Source organism: Numida meleagris, chromosome 6 (assembly GCF_002078875.1).
Source record: "Numida meleagris isolate 19003 breed g44 Domestic line chromosome 6, NumMel1.0, whole genome shotgun sequence".
Lineage (NCBI taxonomy): Eukaryota > Metazoa > Chordata > Aves > Galliformes > Numididae > Numida > Numida meleagris.
In genome coordinates this window covers 53,428,602-53,451,546 of record NC_034414.1, presented here as the reverse complement: position 1 = coordinate 53,451,546, position 22,945 = coordinate 53,428,602, and the positions used below count along the sequence as shown (strand labels likewise).

Here is a 22,945-nt window from a genome sequence, read left to right as displayed (position 1 = left end):
GAGCAACGTCCTTCACCTGGCTGCAAATGCATTGGAGAGGATGAGTGACGCTGTTCTGCTCTAAAGAGGATTTGCAGAAGCAAACACCTTTGGGAGGAAGGCAGAGTCTAATCTGTCAGAATTACTATTGTTTCACAAAAGCACCACAACTCAGTCATGTTTGTCAAGATTTATTCTTGTCATTTATTGCTGCTGCAGCCTGATGGCAAGTTAATGTTCCCACCATGATAAGTGAAAAATAGCCACCTACTGGATGTGCCTCAGAGGACTTAGAAGCTTTGTGTCAGGCTAGTCAAGCTAAACAGGGGTGGCAGGAATGAGGAAACAGTGAGGGAATAGTTTTACAGAGAAAGGAAGAAGGCTTTTTCGGGCTGTGTTTTAGTTTGTCTCGTTGTCTAGAAGATCCGAGAAATTCACAGTCATAATAAATCCCTGCTGGTTGGAGCAAAGCTGTGGATGCAGTTATCCAGCAAGTGGGTGCATGCAAAGTGCCTGTGGTGCAGGCACAGTGAAGTGCTGCGTGAATGCTGTGAACTTGGTACAGCATGCCTGAATGCAGAATCTTGCTCTGAAAACGTGCATTTATTTTCTAATGGGGAAAAAAAAGGGGGGGAGGAGGCCCTGCAAACAAGTTTTTCTAAAGCTTTTCTTCCCACTGTCAAGTTGCACCCCTTGGGTGTTTGGAGGAGAGGTGGACACAATGTGTAACCCTGCATTTCCTCGTGACGTCTCTCCAGCTCCTCGGAAGTCCCGTCTGGTAGCCACAGCACCACGCTAGCAGCAGAGTTATGGCAACATAACACAACACTTAACTGCTCCCTGACGGATTTTTATAAATACAGGCAGGAAAAACAGAGTGGCTTTTGCCTTGAGGATGAAAAATAGTAAGAGGGCTTTTAACTACTCATAGACCCAAACTCACCTTGGGCTGAAAGCAGTAATGATATTCTGCTGGCAGGACATGACTTATTCTCATGAAATTAGATTACATTGCTTTTGGAAAGCACATGGAAGTGGCCCTCTGCACAGACTCCACAGACAGTTCAGTGACCAAATATTAAATAATTGGACACTCTGTTCGAAAAATAAACAGATGGAAAATTAATACTAATTTGCCACCAATCTTTAAGCAGAACTCAGTACATTTGGTGCAAGAATTGTCCTGTCAGATCCTCCTATCTTTCAATGCAATGCACAGGTACACAGCCTAGTTTTAAACCTGTACTTATAAAAAAAAAATGATGCAGCTTCTTTTTTTTAATAGTAGATAAGTCTGTTCGCTGGCTGAGTTGCAGCTATGGTGTTTTTGCAATTAGTGGTTCTTTGCGAAGCCATGAAATATATATATGCAATGGATATCTATATGATATGTGCTTAGGCAAGTTATGCACTGATAGGCAAGTTGGCAGAGAAATCCATTTTCGTTGTCCATCAGGGCTGGATTCAATAGAAATGTTGGCTGACTTCACTGCAAGCCTTGGAAACCATCGGAGTATTCAAGACTTAGGCAGTCAGATGCCTGCTTTTATTTCTATTGACAAAGGAAGAGGAGGGATGAGTAAATGTAAAACATTTCCTTTCAACACTGAGCTCAGAGAAGGCAGCATGCTGCAGGGAGGAGGTGGACTCCAGGACATCTGGGTTGTATTTACTGCTGGCTCTGCTGCCAGCTTGCTTTGTGACTTTGTGCAAGTCACTTTTTCGCTTTGCTATCTCACTTTCTGTGAGGCAGGGAGAGCTGGTCGCCTTCACGAGGTGCTCTGGGCAAATGCGGAGACTTCCTTGGTGACCATGACCAAATGCTGTATCTTATCCTCAGGCATTATATCAGACAGTGCTGGCTGGGTGATCAATACCTCAGAGTATGCCCTTGGAGAGCCCGAAGTTAAGGTGCTCACTGTGTAGCACTACATCAGCATAAAGATCTACTTACAGGTACTAGCAACTAGTGCCTTCTGTTACTACAGATGGGAACGTCATCCATGGCATGAGTCAAGTTTGCAGCCTCTCATCTATACTTATGATCTCTCATCTCATTTACAATGGTGGTCCTAGGGAAGTGCAGCTGCTTTTTGGCATAAGACACAGGAAATGGAGTGGCTGTTTTGAAATGGTCTTCATATGGCACTTCCTGTAGCCAAAGCTCTTTTCAGGTTCCCAAGGTGGGGGAAAGCCTAGCAACATTTTTTACTTGTTTATAAACTACGTTTTCAACCAGATGTTGGGAACTAAAAAAATAACGTGAAGGCAAAAAGAAAGTCACGTATGGCCTTCTGCATATCAACAGCAATTGCTCTGTAGTCCAGAAGTGATATTTAGGCTCTAGCTGGAATCTTATTTGACTTGTTTTTCGCTTTATACGACATTCTGTTGTCTCATAATGCTTGCTGCATACATGGATTAAACTACAAAATGATTCCTTTTTCTATTTACTCTTATAAAGATGCAGGCTTGATTACTGTGTAGAATGCTGCATACTCTGTTGGATTTCACAAGATGCAATCTAAGCTGATCTCAAGCTATATCAGTCTGAATTACAAGATGATCGTGTTGCAGTTTATCAGTTTCATTGAGGCCAATGGTTGTTTTCCTTGAGTGTGCACAGAATTAAATCTGAGTGCTTCAGGATTTGATCCTGTGGTACTAAATGACCAGCCAGTATCATCTGAGTCCTACAGAGTTTTGTTATGACATTATCCTATCTTGTTTAGCCTACTGGTGAGTCAGAATAGCTTTAATGAATATGCCCTTGAAAATGCCTGGAACAGTAGTGCTTGTCAGACTGCCCACTCCACAGAGCTGTATGCAATTGTGGAACTCTCTGTTGAGTGTTGGGAGAGATGATGGGAGAACTTGCCATGAATTGTGATAATCATGTCTTTATTCGGAGTAGAATCCGTGAATAAAGATGCAGTGTGCAGTGTAGGGGAAGAGCAATTAATATCAATAGAAAACACTGATCTTTTCTGTGTCTATTCATGTAGCAATAGTCTCATATATTTTTTTCACCCATGAAGGAGGGAAATTATTAAGAATAACAAAGCAAAGCTGATACAAATTTTGTCTGCCATAACGTAGATTTGCTGTAAACTATCCTAGATTAGGAATTGCTTTAACTGCATTGCTCATTCCTCCTGTGCAGGGTAGACATGCATTTGTCTTCCCACAGTAACGTACTTGGCAACGTGAATCAGGCAAGTGAACTGGGCTGCAAGACACCTGGGTTCATCCTTATGTTTGGTAGTAGTGCATTCATGTTGCCTCTCATCTTTACTTTCTGCTCCTCTCTGTCCACCCTCCTCTCCCTCTGGCTCTCCCCATTGGTTTGATGAAAAAGCTCGTTGGGATAGCATTGTTCTTTCACTGTGTATTTGTGCAGTGTAAGGAGGTGTCACTCTTGGGACAGGCTCTTGGAAACTCCCGAGGTATAAATCGTACTAGAAATTAATTAAGTGAACATCACTGTCTGAGGTGTCAAGACAGAGTGTAAAAATTATCTTGAGTAAAGTGATCTGAATGTTTCAGAGTGTGACCCAAACCTTCTTCAGACATCATAGGCTTAAATCCATCCCTTAACACCCAGCCAGGACTTCCTGCAATGTACTCCAGAGCTACACAGACTAGTCTGCAATGTGAAATAAAAGCTGTACTTGAATTGCTGAGGGTTAAAGGTGGTTATTCCCACAGTTCCCGTTTCCTAATGGTTTCCATTCTTGATGTTCTTCACTTTTAATGTTCATAGCAACTTGTGCCAAAAAAGGTGTTTCCTATCATGTTCTCCTTGCATTGTGTTGCGAGGTTGTTTTTTTTTTTAATTCCATATTTTCAATCCCCAGAGAGCTAAGGTTAGTCATAAACATGCTTTTGGCTATCAGATTCATGTGTGGTTTGCTATAGCAACAAACAAAAGCATTAGTCAGAAACTGGCATGAAGCTATAAACACATATTTTTTTGTGATATTACCCAGAGTTAGCTTAATTTATGTGGTACGCTGTTGCCACACAACTGCATCCCAGTTAAACTACTATTGTTGAATATGAGCTTTATAAAAAATACACAGAAAATATTACAGTGAAATAATCAAATTCTGTGAATTGATGTTGTCATTTGAAGATCATGAGCTGAATTCTGCTATTGCACTGGTCTATGTCAGTCTGAACTCCTTCATCATGTACGCTTAGATCAGAGGACAATATCTCAACTTGGATTTATTGAATAAGAGGAAAATCATCATGAAGCAAACAGATAGGCTCTTTGCCTTTGCTGTTCCACCTCCATAATTTTACTGCAGCAAAAATGATTGGAGGTAAGCATTATCAGATTGCAGTAGATGGATTCAATTCATTGCCAACACAGTTGGAAAGCATTTTCTGCAGCATGGCAGGGACGGGAGGCTTGGTTAAAGATAGTCTCTCTCCGGATGTGTTGATGCAGCACTGGGAAGGTGCGGTTTGTGCAGAGCCAGTGTCTATCCAGCTCTGGGGACAAGAGGAGCAGTTTGTGCAGCAAGCACTGGCATCTCTGAGGAGCTGGCTGGGTTTGTGCAGCATTCACTGAAATCCCACAGCTAGACGGCTACCAGTCCCTGAGCCAGCTCGTTTAAAGGTTGCCCCAGAGGGTCTGTGGAAGTGGTGATTATTGCCTAGGCAGAGCAGGCGCATTCCTGTTAATGCTTTATTCCAACTGTTTGTCTTCGCTGCACCTTTTCAGGAACGTGAGCCCTCCTCATTTTTGACAGCTGTATTTAATGCAAAACACATGCATGAGAAATGTGTTTTCCAGTCTCCCTGGGCTGGCATTGTTCAGAAAGGAGAGCTTAAACTTCCCTAGAAACCATTCGGATATGTTTTCAGACCCCTCTCTTCAGGCATTTAGCTGTAGAAGTGTTTGTGACCTTCCCTGCTACAGATGTGTGCAGAATAAGGTATAAATAATACCCACATGTGTACAAGCAATGAATAACAACTCTCCCAGAGCCTTCTTGTCCCTACATAATGCTAATACCAGTCCTGAAGTTCTTAAATGGACCGGTGGTTGCAGTGGCAGATAAGCCTGCAGCAACATGTACTTTGCAGGGCACTCTTAAAATGGGCATTGACATCCAGGGATCAGGAACAAGATCTCGCACCAAGTGTTGGCAAGCTGTGTTCCAGAAAGCAAAGAACTCTTTTTCCCTAGCTGAATCAATCAGTGGAAGAACATATCCCAGGTGACCCTACATTTTAGCCCTGGCCCTGTTCACTGTGCTTGGCTGAGCCCTGAGTTCTGAGCACTGGTGTTTTTTCAAAACCTTTTGGAGATAATCTCACCATATCGGATTTACCTAGCAAAGAAGTGTTAAAGGGCTTATTTTTCAGTTAGCAGCTCCTGAAGCAGGACTGACCCTGGGCAATGCATGAGTTGCCTTTGTTGGTTTCCCATCCATGCCCAATTGCATCAAACCATGCGCTGGAAGATACCAAACACTTAATTTGTTTCAAAACAGGAACACTCTGGCTGCTTGCCTTCTTCAAAGATCAACCTGGACATTTTTCTGTTTCCTTTTTTCCCTCGGCCAAAGAGGGACAGACCTTTCCCATAACAATGTTCAAAGGGTGGTTGAGGCAGTGGCACAGGTTGCCCAGAGAGGTGGTGGATGCCCCGTCCCTGGAGACACTGAAGGTGAGGCTGACTGGGGCTCTGAGCACCTGATGGAGCTGTAGGTGTCCCTGCTCATTGCAGGGGAGTTGGACTAGATGGCCTTTAAGGGTCCCTTTCAACTCAAATGATTCTGTGATTCTATGAAGTAGTGTTCAAAGTACTTGTAATGAAGAGAAAACAAATTCTGCTCTCAGTGTAGTTGCAGAATGCTGTCAAACCCAACCCCAACAGCACTACATAAAGGAAATAGTTCAGTCATTGCTAAAATGCTATTGACGTCCTAGTTCACAGAGAACTTTGGGAATGCAGAATTCAAAAGCGCTGCAGTAAGATAATGATGAAACTTGTTTTTTGGCAGTAATGTGAAAATTATTCCACCTTGTGATTTCAAGGTAGGAATCATTTTCCTTTTCAGGCTTCATTGACTATAAGCTTTATATGGTGATGGGGCAAGGAGCACAAATGCAACTTCTGGGGAGAGAGCTACATCCTCTGTTACACATGACCAGGTTCAGCTCGCAAAAAACACCGAGTCTTCACTGTGGCTTTTGTGTGAGACAGAGTGCAAGAGAGTACAAGCAGTAAAAACACTTGGATTTAAAACACAGAATCAGGTATAGATATATATGTAGATATACCCTCTTCCAGTTTAAAACCATTTTCCCTTGTCCCACTGCTACATGCCCTTATAAAAAAGTCCCTCCCCAGCTTTCCTGTAGGCCCCCTTCAGGTATCAGAAGGCCGCTATAAGGTCTCCTTGGAGCCTTCTCTTCTCTAGCTCCAACTCTCTTAGCCTGTCCTTGTAGGGAAGATGCTCCAGCCCTCTGATCATCTTCGTGGCCCTCGTCTGGCCCTGCTCCAACAACTCCACATCCTTCTTGTGTTGTGGGCTCCAGAACTGGATGCAGTACTCCAGGTGAGGTCTCACAAGAGCAGAGTGGAGGAGCAGAATCACCTCCTTCAACCTGCTGGTCACACTTTTCTTGATACAGCCCAGGATACGACTGGCCTTCAGGGCTGCAAGCGCACATTGCCAGTTCATGCTGAGTCTTTCATCAACCGACACTCCCAAATCCTTCTCCTCGGGGCTGCTCTCGAGCCATTCTCGAGCTAATACATGCCCAGCCTGTATTAACGCTTGGATATGATTCAAAAGGATGTACAGAAAAACAGGTACTTCTGTATGTTTTTCAACAGGCGACCTACTTGGCATTCTGCAAAGTGAAAACAAGCTGCTGGCTTGTCCTTCAGTTGCACGGATGTAAGTGACTCCAACGGAGCCACTTGAGAGTAGAATCAGACCCATCTACTTGCAGTAGATCTCAAAGACTGTAACTGAATCCCCAGGGTCTTCCCTTTCTTTACACCAACTCTACAGTGGTGCAAGCTGTTGATTTCAGTTACATTCAAAATGTAATTTAAACTCTCATGTATTTTAGTCTGAATCTAGAACAGCTGTTCATAGAGAAAAATATTACCATGTGCCTTCAAAAGGAGCACATCCTGTTTTAAATGAATTGAAAAATATTTACCCTATGTGTGACCGGACCATTATGATAAAGAAAGTTACTCATTTCCATAAGATTGTGTTATTTTCTTATGACAGAGGGGCTCTGAATGTTTGCAACTGTTATGAATCAGCCCTGGGGTTGATAAACCCAAAAAACAGCTTTCTTGGTGCTTTCGAACAGCTCCACCCATCTGAATTATTCCACCAGTTACTACATGGATGCACTGCAGCACAGTTAATTTCTCATTATTTCAGTCTTTAATCAAAAAGAAATCCAGGATTGTAGTAACAAGTCTTTAAAAACTGTTTTTTTCCCCTGTTGTTTATACTAGCCTCTGCGAAACATAGAACTGAGTTCTACTTCCTTAACTAAATTATGCTTTCATCTAATCTGTTAGGCAAGCATGCTGCTTTGTTATTTTTGGGTGTCTCAGTGGCTGTCTAAATGGTGCTGAGGGGGAAAAGGAGATCATTCAAATAATTCTCCTCCTATAACTTAATACATAAATCCAGTGCTTTTCAGCCTCAACTATTTGATTACTTCTAATTTCAAAGAGTACCGATTAAATTCACAAATTGAATTTGTAAATGAGAACCATTATCAAATTGAAGTTTAGAATATGCTGAAGCAAGAGGGAATTCGTCTGCTAGGGAAAGCCTTCCAAAAAGAGGTGAGTACCAAGTAACCAAAACAAAGAGGCAATGGTTTTATAAAGAATTTGGTAGATCACCTGTTGAAATTTTTTTTTGAAAACTTATCACTTTGGGGCTGAAAACTCAGTCTGTAGTTCAGATTTGAACTACATTGATGTGAACAGCGCTATATTAATTAATTTATTAATTGATTCAGTGCATGAATTTATCTTAAAATGAGCTTTTGTGTTTTTGGAAACTCTCAGTTTGTTTCCAGAAATTCTTAATTTTTAAGGAGACTTCGCTACACTACATAAAAACAAGAGAAATTGAGCTATGCCAAATACTGTCTGCTAGCATCACTGTTTATTGACAGAAAATATTTTTATCTTAACAAAGTGAGGGAACAACTAACTTTATCTTTGATGTAAAATATTTTCCCACAAGTATTTTCTGTCACCTTTTCCCCATATCTCTGGTATTACATATACATTAAGGAACTTAAAAGCTTAGAAGATATTTTCTTTTGTCGTGATTTACGTCCAAACAAGTTGCCCAGGGAACTCTCTCTCAAACAGAAAACCTGCTTCCAAGGGCAGTTATTTATATAAAAGTCCCCATAAAAGGTTGTGGAAAAGCTGCAGGGTTTTTCTTGCATTCCTGTTTTGAGAGGGGCTATACCCAGCATACCAGAGAGACATGCACAGTAACATCACTCCATTAATATTGCTGCATCTGGGTACTTAATTTTGCACTGAATTTTATCAGTGGAGTAAAGAGAAATAAAACTCTTCCTAGACAGCAAGAATCTTTAGCTTAAACTGTGTAAATATACAATATATAAATATCATAGAATCACAGAATCGCCAAGGTTGGAAAAGATGTCCAAGACCATCCAGTCCAACTGTTCACCTACCACCAATATTTCCCCACTAAACCATGTCCCTCAGTACAACATCTAAATGTTTCTTGAACACCGCCAGGGACAGTGGCTCAGCCACCTCCTTGGGCAGCCCATTCCAGCAACTGCCCACCCTTTTGGAGAAGAAATTTTTCATGACATCCAACCTAATCTTTTTTACAGTATATTGATTCTGGTTATGATGTTTCTTAAATGGTTTTGAAGAGCACTTTCTTTTGAAAAATCTGTTTCTAACTTGGAGTGGTAAGTGGCATTTATAGTAAGCCCGTATAAGTTGGTTTGGACTTTTTACATAATGTTAGTAGATCTTCTCAGATATGTTCGTAGGGCATAAAAGTGCACCCTGTCAAAAGCACTGAGAATTAGCATCCTCCTTTAATGTACCAGCAAGAGAGTAGTCAGCTTGGGCATGGCTTAGTGGTATGGTGGGGATGGGTTGATGGTTGGACTAGATCTTAGTGGTCTTTTCCAACCTTAATAATTCTATGATTCTCTGGATCACCACTGGGCTACTTTAAGACAGCTTGGGGCTATGGCCAGTACTTCTCAAGCAATACTTTCTCTGAAGATTGAGGAAATTTAGCTTCCAGGGCTGTCAATTAAGACTACGCAGGGAGAATGATGGTTTTTAATAAATGTATTTGTCTGGACAGGGCTGTGTTTTGGCAATGGAGCAGGCAGTCTGCTGTGGGAAAAGCCTAGATTCTTGGGGGGATGAATCAGTGAGGAGAAGGAATGTGGGAAAGTGAATTTGTGTGAGCTTTATAGGCCTTATCTGTAATAGGCACCCACCTGCCTCTGCTTCTAGGCAAGCCATGATAAGAGCTGAATTCACAGCTATTTAGCAGGGAGGACAGCAAGAAGAGTGCTGCCCATGAGAGGAAGGCAGCTTCACACTCACTTTCATAAGACTTGCTTGTTATATAGGTGGAGGAGTTTATTTCTGAGGAAAAAAAGCTGTAACATCCCTGCTTGTCTTGTTGGTGCCAAGAGCATTTTCCAGCTGCCTTTTTCACCCTGCCATTTTCAGCCATCTTTCAGCCAGCAAGACGAAGGATAAATCAGGAGAGAAAAATTCAGGTATCAGCCACTACTGCCTGCTTTTGCTGTTTGTTTTGGACATCATTCTAGTGCTGTTCTCACAACAAACTTGAGTAGGTAGTTTATTTTCAAACACTCTGTTACTCCTATAAAATGTTCTTTTTCAGTACTAGGTGAAATATTGTGCTATTCAAATATTTTACTAAATATTTTATTCTAGCACCAGAAGAATGATGTGGATCTGGCTAAATGCTTTTATTGATCACGAGAACTACTGAAATTGTGTTGCAGTAATTTTCAGCCAAGTACTGGAAAATGGTGATAGCTGGATGAAACTCATTAACCCAGGATCTGGGGAATTTCAATTAGGCAACAGCAAAAAAAAAAAAAAAAAAGGGGGAGGAAAAAAGTCCCCTGTGCTTTTCTTGCTTAAATATGACTCAAGCTGAGAGTCTGTGCAGAGCCCTGCCAGGGTGATTTTGTTCTGATGGTCTGAAATGTCCTATGGATTCTATTAAGTTTATCTTTACCATCAGAGGAAAGATGTACGACTGTAAAAATAAAGAGCTCCTTTCTGATCAGTATCATGAAAGGTTTTGCTCACATTGTGAAGTGCGAGCAGGCATGCTTTTAATAGTTTTAAATCTGCGGACAGAGCTTATCAATAAACACACACTCATGGGAAAGCCACTCACTCCCCTTTTCATCTGGGGGCTGCGAGTTTCTCTTTTTATGGTAGTGTTTATCTGTTCTTAGATGCCAGTGCTCCTCCACCATCTTCCCTGATATTAGTCAACCTGTAGAAAATGCTCTGCAAAATCCTACACAGCCCAGTCTGGGGTGCAGGAAACCTTAGTTCCCTGAATGCTTCTCTGCTTTGCAGGGCAGAGGCCTCTTTGATGAAAGTAGGAGCTAACTTCACAAACAGCTCTCTGGCCGGGAGAGGAGGCTGATGATTGTAACGTGTATATTTTCTGATTTCAGAAGGTTTTGAGATGAGATTTGAAGGCTTTTAATGAAGTACTCTAACTGCTGACAAGGGCAGCTTAACATACCAAGGCATTGATTCGAAACATCTTGTTCATGCCTTGAATGGAAGGAAACTATTCACACGTCGGTTATTTGGGAGTAGCCACTCCTTCAGCGCTGCTCCAAGCCTCTGCTTTCAGCTCGAAGGCTCAGTTACATTCATCACGGTGCAAGTATGCAGCTAAGTGACAGAGTGCAGCCAGGGGGTTTTACCAAACCAAATGCAAAACAAAGGGAGGAGTAGAACTCAAACACAGACCAAACTGGTTCTGATAGCATCCTCCAGATAGGAAGGCCTGTTAAACCCCTTTAGCTGCATGCATCGTCATTATTGCCATTCCACAGGCTAGACCTTTGGTCTTCATCCCACAGAAGCCTAGAATTTCAGGGCTTGGTGGGGAAGGTCCCTCTCCCAATGCAGGGGTTGCTATTTCTCATTCTATCACTTTTTCCGAGGCAGAACGGCTGCTTTTTCCACTGTGGCAATAGTTCATTTGGGAGCTGACAAGTTAGTTAACCTAGGTGGAGTTCTGGGTGCCCCTGCTCTCTCGCTGGCAGTGGTTCAAATGAAGTAACGTTGCATTCCTGGCAGAGGGTGAGAGAGGCAGCCTCCTGCGTGACATTGAGCCCACACCTCCCCACTGCCAGCGGTCCTGCCCGGATAGAGTGACAGCCGCAGCATTCCTGCTGCGGTCCTGCCGTGCCCCACAGCCCTGCCCAGCAGTTGCTGTAACGCAGCCCATGGGATCTCACAGGACAATGGAATGAAACCAGTTCTCTGAAACGTGCTTGCAAGTTTCTGTAGAAAATGGACCTCTTGTTTTTTTCCCAGCATAGTTGGAACTGCTTGCTGGTAATGCCTTGAGGAAGCTTCCCTAAGGAGCATGGTGCATGAGTATGGTTTATTTGCAGTTTCTTTCAGATTCTTACCTTCACTAAGAATTACTTGCAGGATAGTTTGCCTCACAGACAGTGTAGTTTCCTACATTGCCCAGGATGATGTGTATGGTAGGGATGAACAGCCATAGCCAAGCCCCTCATGCTTGTCATACCCCTGCATATTCTTAGTTGCTGTTTGTGGTCTTCACATTAAACTTTGGCATTTATATTTAAGGAAATTTGCAGCTGAATCCAAGGTATGGTGTTAAAGCAGATGCTCTTTGCCATGCAGCCTGCAGACAACAAATCTGCCATGGTTTCTTTTTAACAACAGTCCTTGAAGGCTTCTAGTCTTCTTTAATGTAGCATGAGGTCATCACTTCCGTATGTAACTTGAGCTGAAGAAAAAAGCTCTGGGGGAAACAAAGAGAAATAACAAAACAATTGAGACCACTGCTGATATTGAGTAACTATTTTTGTGCTTGTACATATCATTTGCAGAGCATTATTTAGCAGGGGGATTGGCAATCATGGCTCGTCAAGCCAGTTGATGCAGCTAGGAGAACACAAAGGTCTCCTTGTGGGTTCTGAGATCTGTAGTACAGCTGAGTTTGGAAAGTAGTGAATATAGTTTTTTAAGTGAGAAGAATCTGTTTTCATATTCAGAAAATGGTAGCCAAGATAGAAAAGATAGTCTTTTTGCAGTCACTGTAACTTTGTGAGGGCTTTAAAAAAATCCAATTTTAGGCTATTTTCAGTCGTGAATACTTAAATACTTTATGATGCTGCCTAGCTGATATAACATTTTAATTAGTTGGTTGATCTACATTTATTCATCAGTCTTCAGTCTCCTGGGATATCCTTGGAAATCCAAATAACCCAGTGCAAGACACATGCATTAATTTAGTAACCCATCAAAATAATTGAGACCATGGATTGGGATAGATAAAAAATAGAATTGTATATGGAAAACACTGAGGATGCCAAAGAAAAAGTAAAATATTTGAATGATGCCTTTTTGCCTATTACCTCAAAGCGAACATTTTCTCTTAGCAAACTAAAGTCAGGTGAACTTACCTATCAGAATATGCGCTCTTGAGAGGACAAGTTAAATGCCAAGCATGTGCATAGTGTTCCTGTTATCAAGTGCTTTTCTGAACTGGGAACTAGAATTTTAAATATTCTAATTATTCTAAATATTTTCTGTTTCAAATATGAGAAGTGAATCAGACAGGGCTGTGGGGCTCTGAGGAAGAAAAGGAATCCAAGCAATTGTGATACCTGAAAGAGAGGCAGAATGAGCCACAGACAAAAGATTTGGGCACAGGGCTTATTTCAAGAAAGGCATTCAATTTAGAAAACAGAGCTATTCTGGATTAGTACAGATTACGTCCTAACCTTGCCAGTGTCTAAGCATGAGTCTCTTTACTGGCTGTGGACTCAAGGCTGTTGTTTCTGTAAGGCCAGGTCAACACTGGACAAATAGAATGGTTTGTGTTTTACCACAGCTAAGAAATGGTAGTTAGTATACACCAACATCCTAGTAGAGAAAAGGTCCAGTTTTGTGGCTTTCATATATTAACAAAGAATAATAAATGAGTGAGCAAAGCATAGACATGTCTTGTATGTTTACCACAGCTCAGGTTTCTGTCTATTGAGAGAAACCCGGCAAAGTTGGATAATTCATGCCAATCAGTACGTAGCAAAAGGAAACCTCTTCTCCTGGTGAGGATCTCACCTGAGAATTTGTCAAAAATATGTGCACTGCAACGATTGCTACTCCTCTCATTTAACCAATCTACATTAAAATCCCGGGGAAGACAAGACAACGGCGGCATTTCAGTTCGTTCCCACAAAAATAAATAAATAAAGTAAAACAAAAGAAAGCCACTTTTGGCAGGAAATCTACTGCCAAAGGAGCTGATGCAAAGAAAAGTTGCATACTTAAAAATAAGAGTACACTACTTCAATTAACTAAATTCATAAACATAACTGTACTATGAAACCTTTAGAAGAACAGAGGAGGGAATCTAATCTGCAAGCATTCAATCTGGAATGAACAGTAAAATAGTTTATAGTTGTTTTTTTTTAACAACATATCTGGTATTATCATTTGCTGTTATATTCTTAATCTGATTTTAAAGCATTTGGATTATAATAAATTTACATGCTGCTGTCCCAGTTGAGGATGAGTTTCTGTTTAGTTTACACAATATGTTAATATACAGTTTTACTTGAAATAGATGACACTGTCATACTCTAAATTGATTGTAATATCTCAAATGTGTTTTTGGAAACTGTTACCCACAGAATGCATACACAAAAAAAATAGAACAGGTTTTACATTTTTGCAGTTTTACCCAAAACGGCCCAGCTGGATTGCTAGATTGGAGATAAAATAATTTTTAAAAATGCATTTAAAGAAGCAAACAAAATTTTCAGTCGTATGATATGAAAACGTCCCATTCTATATAACTCCTACTGCCTACTTTCAAAAAATTCCCTTGTTCTGAAGTCAGTTCGCTGGCTATTAGAAGCAGTGACTGATGTAAATTCCATCTTGTTTATGAAAACATTCTGAACAAAGCATCGATTGTCCAGGATTTATAAAAAGAAATCTAAAACCTATAAAACGTTGGCATCACTACTATTTGGAGCATGAGAATGACATGCATATAAATCATAGTTTGCTGGTACTATCTTATGTACACAGAAAGAAGGCTTTGCTGAAAATGGAATTCATTGATGTACTGTAATTCCCCTCTTTTACAGATTTGCTTTTAAGGAAAAAAATCTGAACCAAGTCTTAGGCCTACTCGACAGTGGGAATGAGGGGTACAAGTCTTCTATGATGTAGATTGACTATGGTAGGAGGGAGAATTAATATACAAGTAGATAGATAGACTCTGGGGAAATCAGGGTGTGGGTGAAAGAGGCTTTTTACACTCCCAGATTTGCTCCTAAACAGCACAGGATGTTTCTGATGATATTTGACATTTTGTCAAGCCTTGATCCCTACTAAGGACAAGGAAAACAAACACCTGTCAGCAAGTGTCCAAGCAAGCGAAGCCATCCATGCGCCTCACACAGCGCTGCTTTGCCTGTTAAATGGCTGATGAAAAATAAGAAACATCTCTCCTGATCTAGGCACAGATGAGATACCTCCCAGGCCAAGTCTACCTTTCTACATCCACACTAAACAAGACTTGGCAGAGTCATTTGTTGTTTTAAAATGTAATCCTGATGGGAAGTAAGTGTTCAAGTTTCACTGTGGGAAGTGATGTAATTATCTTGGGGTTATGAGTAGCCCAGTCTTAGCAACAGGAGGATTTTGAAGCTATTGGCTGCCTAATCATTCTAAGTATCCTTTGTTTTAAGCAACTGGTTTTAAAATATTACCTCTGATAGAACCTGTAGAATATACCCTGCTGGATGGTGAGATAAATCAATTGTGCAGACTGTGCAGCACCATTCAAATCCCAAGAAAGGAGAACCCCACACTTGCAGTGCTCTAGTTCTAAACAAATAAAACATCACTAGAGTAAAACAAGAGAAACAGCAGTGAACCAGTCCAAGAATCCTCCCAGATAATTCTTTCCTTTTACTTTTCCAGTAGCAAAATCACTGGCAGCCACCACAGATTGATGCAGAATTAGCCTTAAAGTGCTGCATTGAAGAGCAAACATTTTAGCAACCCAAGCACTATTCTGTTAAGTCATTCTACTGGACTTCAAAGCTTGTGGGTGGGATTTTCCCAAGTGAAAAATATGGCAATGCCACAAGTCTAAGTCCCTACTATTTCTTGGAATTTTAGTAACAGCCATAAAATTTGCTCTTGGCACTTAAATCTTTAGAAGCACTAAACAAATTTAAAAATAAAACCTCAGTCCTACTGGTTTTCTCCCCATATGATACTTACTAAAGTGGACATGGTGAAGAATTTCGTGAATGAATTCCACAATTTTAAACAGGAATGTCTAAAATGAGGTTTCTAAATACACATTTAAACACTCATTTTCTAATTTTGTTGAGCTTCTGAAAATTCCAGGTACCAGAGCTTTTGAAAAAGATCAAACCAATTTCTGTAGGTGTTTAATCTGAATTATGGCCTGCAGTTAGACCATTTTCTGCAGTTTTCTAAGTTGATTCTAGTTCTCTGGAGCTAAAATATCATAGGACGGATGGTTAAGATGATTTAAATGATGTACATATGGCTAAGGTGTTTTCTCTTCAGTCATGTTTGGAAACTTGGCCTTAGACTGACATGGGTCATCCCCATTGGAAGCACAATATCACCATTCATCTTAGATGTAGTCCACCACTGATTACATGGCAAAGACCTTTTATGAACTTGCCAACACTATGCAATTTTCATACGCAAAAAAGACAAAGGGAAAAAAAATAAATGTAGGAGATCAGTAAACTGTGAAAACAAGCTATCAAAATCACACCATTTTAGCAAGAGTTTAGCAACTTGTAGAGTGGTTGCATGCATACATGAGATGTTCTAGCTTGTCTGCATACACAGCATGCAATATCCACAGTCAGAAATAGCATTTTCCAGCCCAATAATTCTTTCTTTAAAGTAGACAATGAAAGAGTCGCACAGTGTTGCTTGTGGCTGTCTTCTCTAGTGTTCAAGCATATTTTTAAGTCAGGGGATATGTTTAGGCAAGCCAAAACTATGTATGCTAATGGCAGTTGCAGAACTGGACCCGAGAGAGAGAGAGACCCCCCAATGCCTTGAAAATAACATATCATGGAGACAGAAAGGAGGTATAATCATCAGGACAAGAACTTCTGTGTGTATTAGAATTTCCTGTGCACCAGGGACTGTGCAGCTCAGCCACACTGTCAGCCTCTGAGTAAGCTTGAATTGGTAAAAACGATAATATATTAATTCTAGTTTCATTCTTTGTTGCTCAACTTCAGGCATGTCAAAATGATCTTACTTTCAAACAGCCCCTCTCCTTTACCCCATCCCTCTCTGCCCTGGATACTTTTAAAACCCATGAAAACAGAGTCTGTATGACAATCAAACTTCATGATGCTTACTCTCAGAAAACCACTTCAGAAAGATCAGCCTGATGAGATAAGGAATTTGAACAAAAGCAGGCCTTTCTACAGCCAGCCATGCGCATTTCCCAGTTGTGCTGCTTGGGGGTTGGCTTGGCAGCTCTTTGCTCTCTGCTTTACATAGCAGACTCCAACAACCTGTGTGCTGCTTTCAGGTTCTGGACGACAGCTGAGACCAGCAGAGCCTCCGGGAGATGCTGATGCTGATGCAGAAGATGAAGATTCTGTGAGTTTTTTAGTTTTTTTTAATCTCAAAACCTAGCAAACTATGTCCACTGACTGCAATCCCATTTCTTTAAAGCATTATCTGGCTTAGGTGCCCCGTAGCCTGACTCCACGAGGAAGTACACTGAGAGTTTGTCAGCCGAGATCCTTCTGGTACTCTTATATGGTTTGCTTGTTTATAGAAGGCTATAATGTTTGAAGTTCCATGATGCAAAGTTTAACCATGCAAATGAAGCAAGGGATGGCATAATTATAACCTTTTTTAATTGTTACTAACTGATCTGTGAGTACTTTTGGTCTGTTCAGCCCATAGATGTGTACAATTCATAAAGAAAATCAAAGTCACTCTGTCAGCTCTTCTGTCTCTCAGGAGACTGTTCATTGTGTTCTTGAGTAATATTCTTAAATGAGCGTTATCGGTAGGTCATCCCAAAAGTAATGCCTTCTGTTTATTTCCATGGAAACTAAAACAGATACAAAGAGAACTGTAACACTATTTGATAGGGCAAATTCTCAGCTACAAAACACTATTTTTCAGCATGGTTACCAGCATTAGATGTGCATTTTCTCTACTGATCAACAAGAGCCTCATGCTGTGCTTGTAACAGTCTGCACCAGCAGAGGTGACCCACTGTTTTACAGCTGTTATGATGATGTCATCGCTGAAATGCACCACCCACTGCCTCATTGTGCTCACTTCCCTGTTTGGTCTCCATAAACATTCAGCAAGCATCGATGAATGTCAATAGGTGCCATTTTTTCCACATGGAAGAATTCAGTGACACACCTTTGCTTCATACGCACTTCCGTGTCAGACACCATTCTGTCAGACTGTCTCTCTGCTGCCATTGGTCACATGTCAACAAAACGTAATGGAATATTGGTGGGAAGGTTCATCCTCTGCTGCCATATCACCAACATCCATCTCTGATGTTGTGGGCCAACACAGTGAAATAGGAGGCATTACTTTCAAGGCATCCCTCATATTGTTGACCAAAGAATTACTGGTTCCTCTTCATTAACCATTACTAATGAAAGATGCGTACACAAAAGGAGATCAGAAAATCTCTCTTAAAAAAAAAATGGGTTACTGTTTAATGGTTAATGTGTCTTTCCCACCCCTCATGTCTGTCCTGCAGGTTAATGAAGTAGCAGTAGAAGACATCCGTCCAAGGCCACAGGGATCCTCACCAGTTTATGAATATTCCGTAGAAGAAGAATATTTAAAGGTAAGACACTGAGGTTTTATGCAGACATGGCTTTATGGGATTGATTCAAAGGGCTTTAGCTCCTATAGCTAGCCAAGACTCCTATGTCATATACATGATGTAGTTGCAGCTGTATTGTCTTCCTGCCCTCACCAATATCCAGACCATGTTCATTGATTGTATTGTATTGGATTTGTTATTGGTCATGTTTATGTTTCTTGGCAAAAAATACAATTGACTACATTCCGTAAGGAACTTGGGTCACAAAGCATCAAGAAATGGCAATGTTTTCCACAATTAAGATATTTTACTGGCTTGAATCTAGTACAGATTTCAAAATCACCTACATCTGATAATTTTTCAAGAGTAAAGATTTAATTATTGCAGTCAAATAAGCAACATTTTGAAATTGATGCTGAAAGTCAAATAAATGAAAAACATGTATGTTATTCACAGAGATGAAAGCATGAGAAATGTGTTGTATGAGAAAAATTCTCTACGTCTTAATACAGCTGGTCTCCAGCATTCATTTCCTTCAAAGGCATCTAATTTATTGCTGGGGATAATATAGTTAAATCATTAACATTGTACATTGCACTGATAGATTCCTGTTTTGCCTCTGTTGCCAGCAAAGTCAGCCCCAATTCTTGGTCTAAACCAGGCTTTATAACTGATGCAGGGCTTTTGTTGTATGTTATGACAGCACAACTTTTGAACACTAATTGAAATTTATGTTTCAGCTGCAAGAAGAAAACAAAAAACATACTACCGACAAATCAAAACAGAGTCATCCACAGGTCAGTCTAGAAGCACTCAACTGTTTTACATCTGTGGTTTGAAAAAAAGTCTGTTACAACACACAGATGTTGATGGGTGGACAGAAAGAAAAAATGGGTAAAGAATCACTTTAGACTTATTTTGGCCAGGAACTTAAGTTGTTCAGATGTGGCACAGGTATGGGCATTTACTTCCTAGTTTGGGGTCATTCTGTAATTCTTCTAAGCACTCTTTAGTCTCCTCTGATTTGAGTGCAGCACAGCACTAGCTCTTATTCTAATTAACTCTAATTCAGGTGCCTAGCATCTTCACTGAAAATGCAGTTTTTCAGCCCTAAGAAATTCCATATGTTTCACATTTTAAAATTATAATCTATTTTGCCTGTGGCTCCAGTGCACCATGGCCTAACACATGTGCTTAATTTACTTTAGAACACCCACACCAAACAGGTGCGTTCTCTGCTTTATATAACCTTTCTTAAGCTACTGAAAATATACTGGAGGATAGTAATTGTATGATCTCAAACACTTTGATACAAATGAATACTTTTAAATTCATGTATTTTTCTACACCTAGGAGACAATGGAAGTGACCTTGAAAACAGAAGTGGAAGCTGGTGCTAGTGGTTTTAGCGTGACTGGCGGAGGAAATGAAGGAATATTTATTAAAAAAGTACTTAAGGAATCTCCTGCTTCAAAAGTGTTTAGTCTGAGAGAAGGTACAGTCTGATTTTCTGATATTTTTTTTAGTCTTACAACAGGGCACGTAGATGTGTATGCCTATGGATACCTTCTGATCTGTCATCTCTTTAGATAATTGAAATAATAAATGCCAAACCAGCTAATAATATAACCTTTCCATATTAATAGTTTCTAATATTGGTTCTTTAAAGAGTAATTAAATGTGAATTGTTTTATTTACTGTAAAAAATCGTATTTTTACTCAAATTTTGAAAAGAGTACACAGAAAGTAGTATATACACAATTAAAATGAAAGATCAACTTATTGTTCCATTCACAAAGAACCTGCCTTTGATTCTTCTGCAAAATATTATGCAACAAAACTACAATAAATCATGATTTAATTAAGAACAAAACTTCAAATTCTAAATAGTGAAAAATACAAGAAAATAACGTTACTGTCAAGGTGATCAGACCCAGAAGCAGGTTGCCTAGACAAGTTGTGGGGTCACCATGCTTAGAAATATTCAAAACCTGACTGCATAGACCTGAGCAACATGCTGTAGCTGACCATGCTCAAAGCAAGACCCTGTCCACAGCAGAGCAGTTTGACTAGATGATTTACTGTTCTGTGATTCTAGACTGTGAATGTTATTTTGAATTTTAAATGAGTGGTGGGTGTTGATTATTTTATTCTGTGTGTGAACATTAACACAACAGAATTTGAAGAATCACAAGAAGATACAAACTAATTACAATGACATCTGATTCCTCTTGCAGGTGATCAGCTTCTAAGTGCTACAATATTTTTTGATAATATCAAATATGAAGATGCACTCAAGATTCTTCAATATTCTGAGCCATACAGAGTCCAATTCAGCCTGAAAAGAAAAATTGCTGGGAAAGACGAGCTAGAACATTTTCACTCTACAGCTCAGTACAAAAAGGAACGATTAAGTCAGGTTGTTACTTTTCTTGTTTACAAAGTTTGGGTAACATTAGTAGTGACATGCTATGTGGAAATGCAGAATGGAAAATACATTCACCTGTCTTCTTAGGAAACAGCCATGTGTTTAAACTTAATAAAACTAATACCTGTTAGAATAAAAACAATCTTACACAAAGTTTTCATCTTTGAAAGATGAAGACTATAGATTTTGAATAAAGCCACAGTCTCAATGTAAGGTGGTGAGTCAGCACGGTTACTATTGTTAAGTCCACTGACAAAATGAGCTCAGATAAACTGTACTACTTACATCAATATTCTTTAAAAATGTAAAGTACCAGTAAATATTTTTCTCAAAATCTCAGTGAGGAAATGTCTCTTAACTATATGTATAATCCCTGATACCTGTTTAGACAAGAGCTACTCATAGATCTTCACCACATTCAAAATTCTTTTTGTATATTTTCTCTTCATATACATACAAAAAATAAATATTATTTTTACAAATATTATTATAAATATTATGTTATGCAGTAATATAGACAATTATTGAAACTTTCATTTACTGCTATGTTTTGCAAAGAAGGTACACCTTAAAATCTACATATTACAGTCACGAAATCTATTAACTTAATGTAATTTCTGACTCAATTATCTACTCCATTTTTAGGATTTTTTTTTTAATGCAACAGGTAGATGCTGTGAATACAAAGCTCAATTTTCTACATATTTTATACTATCTATTTTATTCTGTGTTGTTTCCATATTTATTCTACACTTGATTTAGTAACTACTATTTGTTCTTTCAGGATAAAGAACTCAGTGAAAGCATTCCTGAAGAAACAGTGCATGTTTCAGGAAAAGCTACTTCAGAAGAAGACAGAGAAACGTTAATTGTAAACCAAAGGGTAGGAAGAAGCAAGAGACCTAAAAAAGATAGATTATCATGGCCAAAATTCCAGTCAATTAAAAATAAAAAGATGCTGGGACACAGAAGATCTCACAGTACATCAGATGCATATGAGCCTGCTATACAGGATATTTCCCCTACAAGCACAGATACAGAGTCTCAACAAGAAATTCATATCAAACAAAAAAAAGGAAGTCAAAAGAAACTGAAGTTCCCTAGTATTGGATTCAAAATGCACAGATCCAAAACAGAACATCAAGACAAGCAAAAAAAAGAAATGAATACTACATTGTTATATGAAAGACAAAAAATACATAAAGAAGATATCAGCCTGGAAGGTCCTGAAATACTCACTGTTGAATATGCTGCTTCTCCTGCTTCTGAAATGAAGACACAAGAATTACAAGAAACTTTAACAAAAGACTTAAAAGATGTAGAAAATGGTATTCCCACTTACGCAAAAAAGTGCCCTGAAGTTGAAATAAGCATTAAAAAAGAAAAGGAAAAGGAATCAACATTGAAGATTACTGCACCGGAAATACAAGATATAGCAAGAAAGGTATCGAAGCCCAGTTTAGAAGCAGATCGGAAAGAAACGCCAACTAAGCAAACACCAAAAACCTCATCAAAATCCCGAAAAAAGAAGCAAAAGGGAACAGAAGAAAAAACCGAAGGAGAAAATGGAATTAAAGTAGACATACTGGCTCACTCACCAAAAGAATGCATTGAGGAAAGAGGTCTAGAAATAGGTACATCTAGAGCTGAAATACAATCCCTCGAGACAAAGGAAACAAGAGAAAAACAAGCAGAAGATGACAAACCGATACCAACAAGAGAGATGCACAGAAGCGACAGAAGTGCAAACATAGAAATTACCATGAAGAAAGGAGAAAAAGACGATGGAAAAGAAAGCAGACAGAGATTACCAAAGTTTAAATTACCTACATTTTCCTGGGGAACTACAAAGGATGAAACAGTGAAAACTGAATATCAGCTAAGTGATAAGGCTCCCAAAGTCGAGGTGGACGTCAGCGTGCCCAAAGTCGACGCCAGCCTCCCAGAGGCAGAGGTCAAGGCCGGCGCCGCGGACGTCAGCATCTCGGGCCCGGACATCAAGCTGCCCTCCGTGGAGGGCTCCCTCGACCTCCAGGCGCCCAAGGTAGACCTGAAAGCGCCCTCTGCCGAAGGCTCACTCGACGGAGACGAGCTGGAATCTGCGGGCCTCAAAGGCAAGTTTAAGATGCCCAAGTTCGACAAGCCCAAATTCGGAGTGTCCATGCCCAAGGCCGAAGGGCCCGAAGGCGAGGTCGGCCTGCCCACCGCAGAGGTCGAGCTGCCCTCCGGCACCGTGACGGTCGCAGGGGAAGGCCCCTCACTGGACCTCAAAGCTGACGTTGCCGGTGCCAAAACGGAAGGGGCTGGCTGGAAACTGGAAAAGCCCTCCCTCAAGATGCCCAAAGCTGACATC

The 22,945-nt window shown here is 40.1% G+C and overlaps 1 protein-coding gene across 1 annotated transcript in view; it reads left to right on the top strand.

The window, feature by feature from the left end:
• AHNAK2 (AHNAK nucleoprotein 2) overlaps positions 1-22,945 on the top strand; it is a 35,589-nt gene that overhangs the window by 5,888 nt on the left and 6,756 nt on the right. Inside the window, exons 2-7 of the mRNA XM_021403374.1 lie at positions 16,887-16,957; positions 18,096-18,185; positions 18,905-18,961; positions 19,518-19,659; positions 20,402-20,583; positions 21,377-22,945. Coding sequence (XP_021259049.1) covers positions 19,524-19,659; positions 20,402-20,583; positions 21,377-22,945 — 1,887 coding nt within the window. The 5' untranslated portion in view covers positions 16,887-16,957; positions 18,096-18,185; positions 18,905-18,961; positions 19,518-19,523. The remainder of the gene's footprint in view (positions 1-16,886; positions 16,958-18,095; positions 18,186-18,904; positions 18,962-19,517; positions 19,660-20,401; positions 20,584-21,376) is intronic.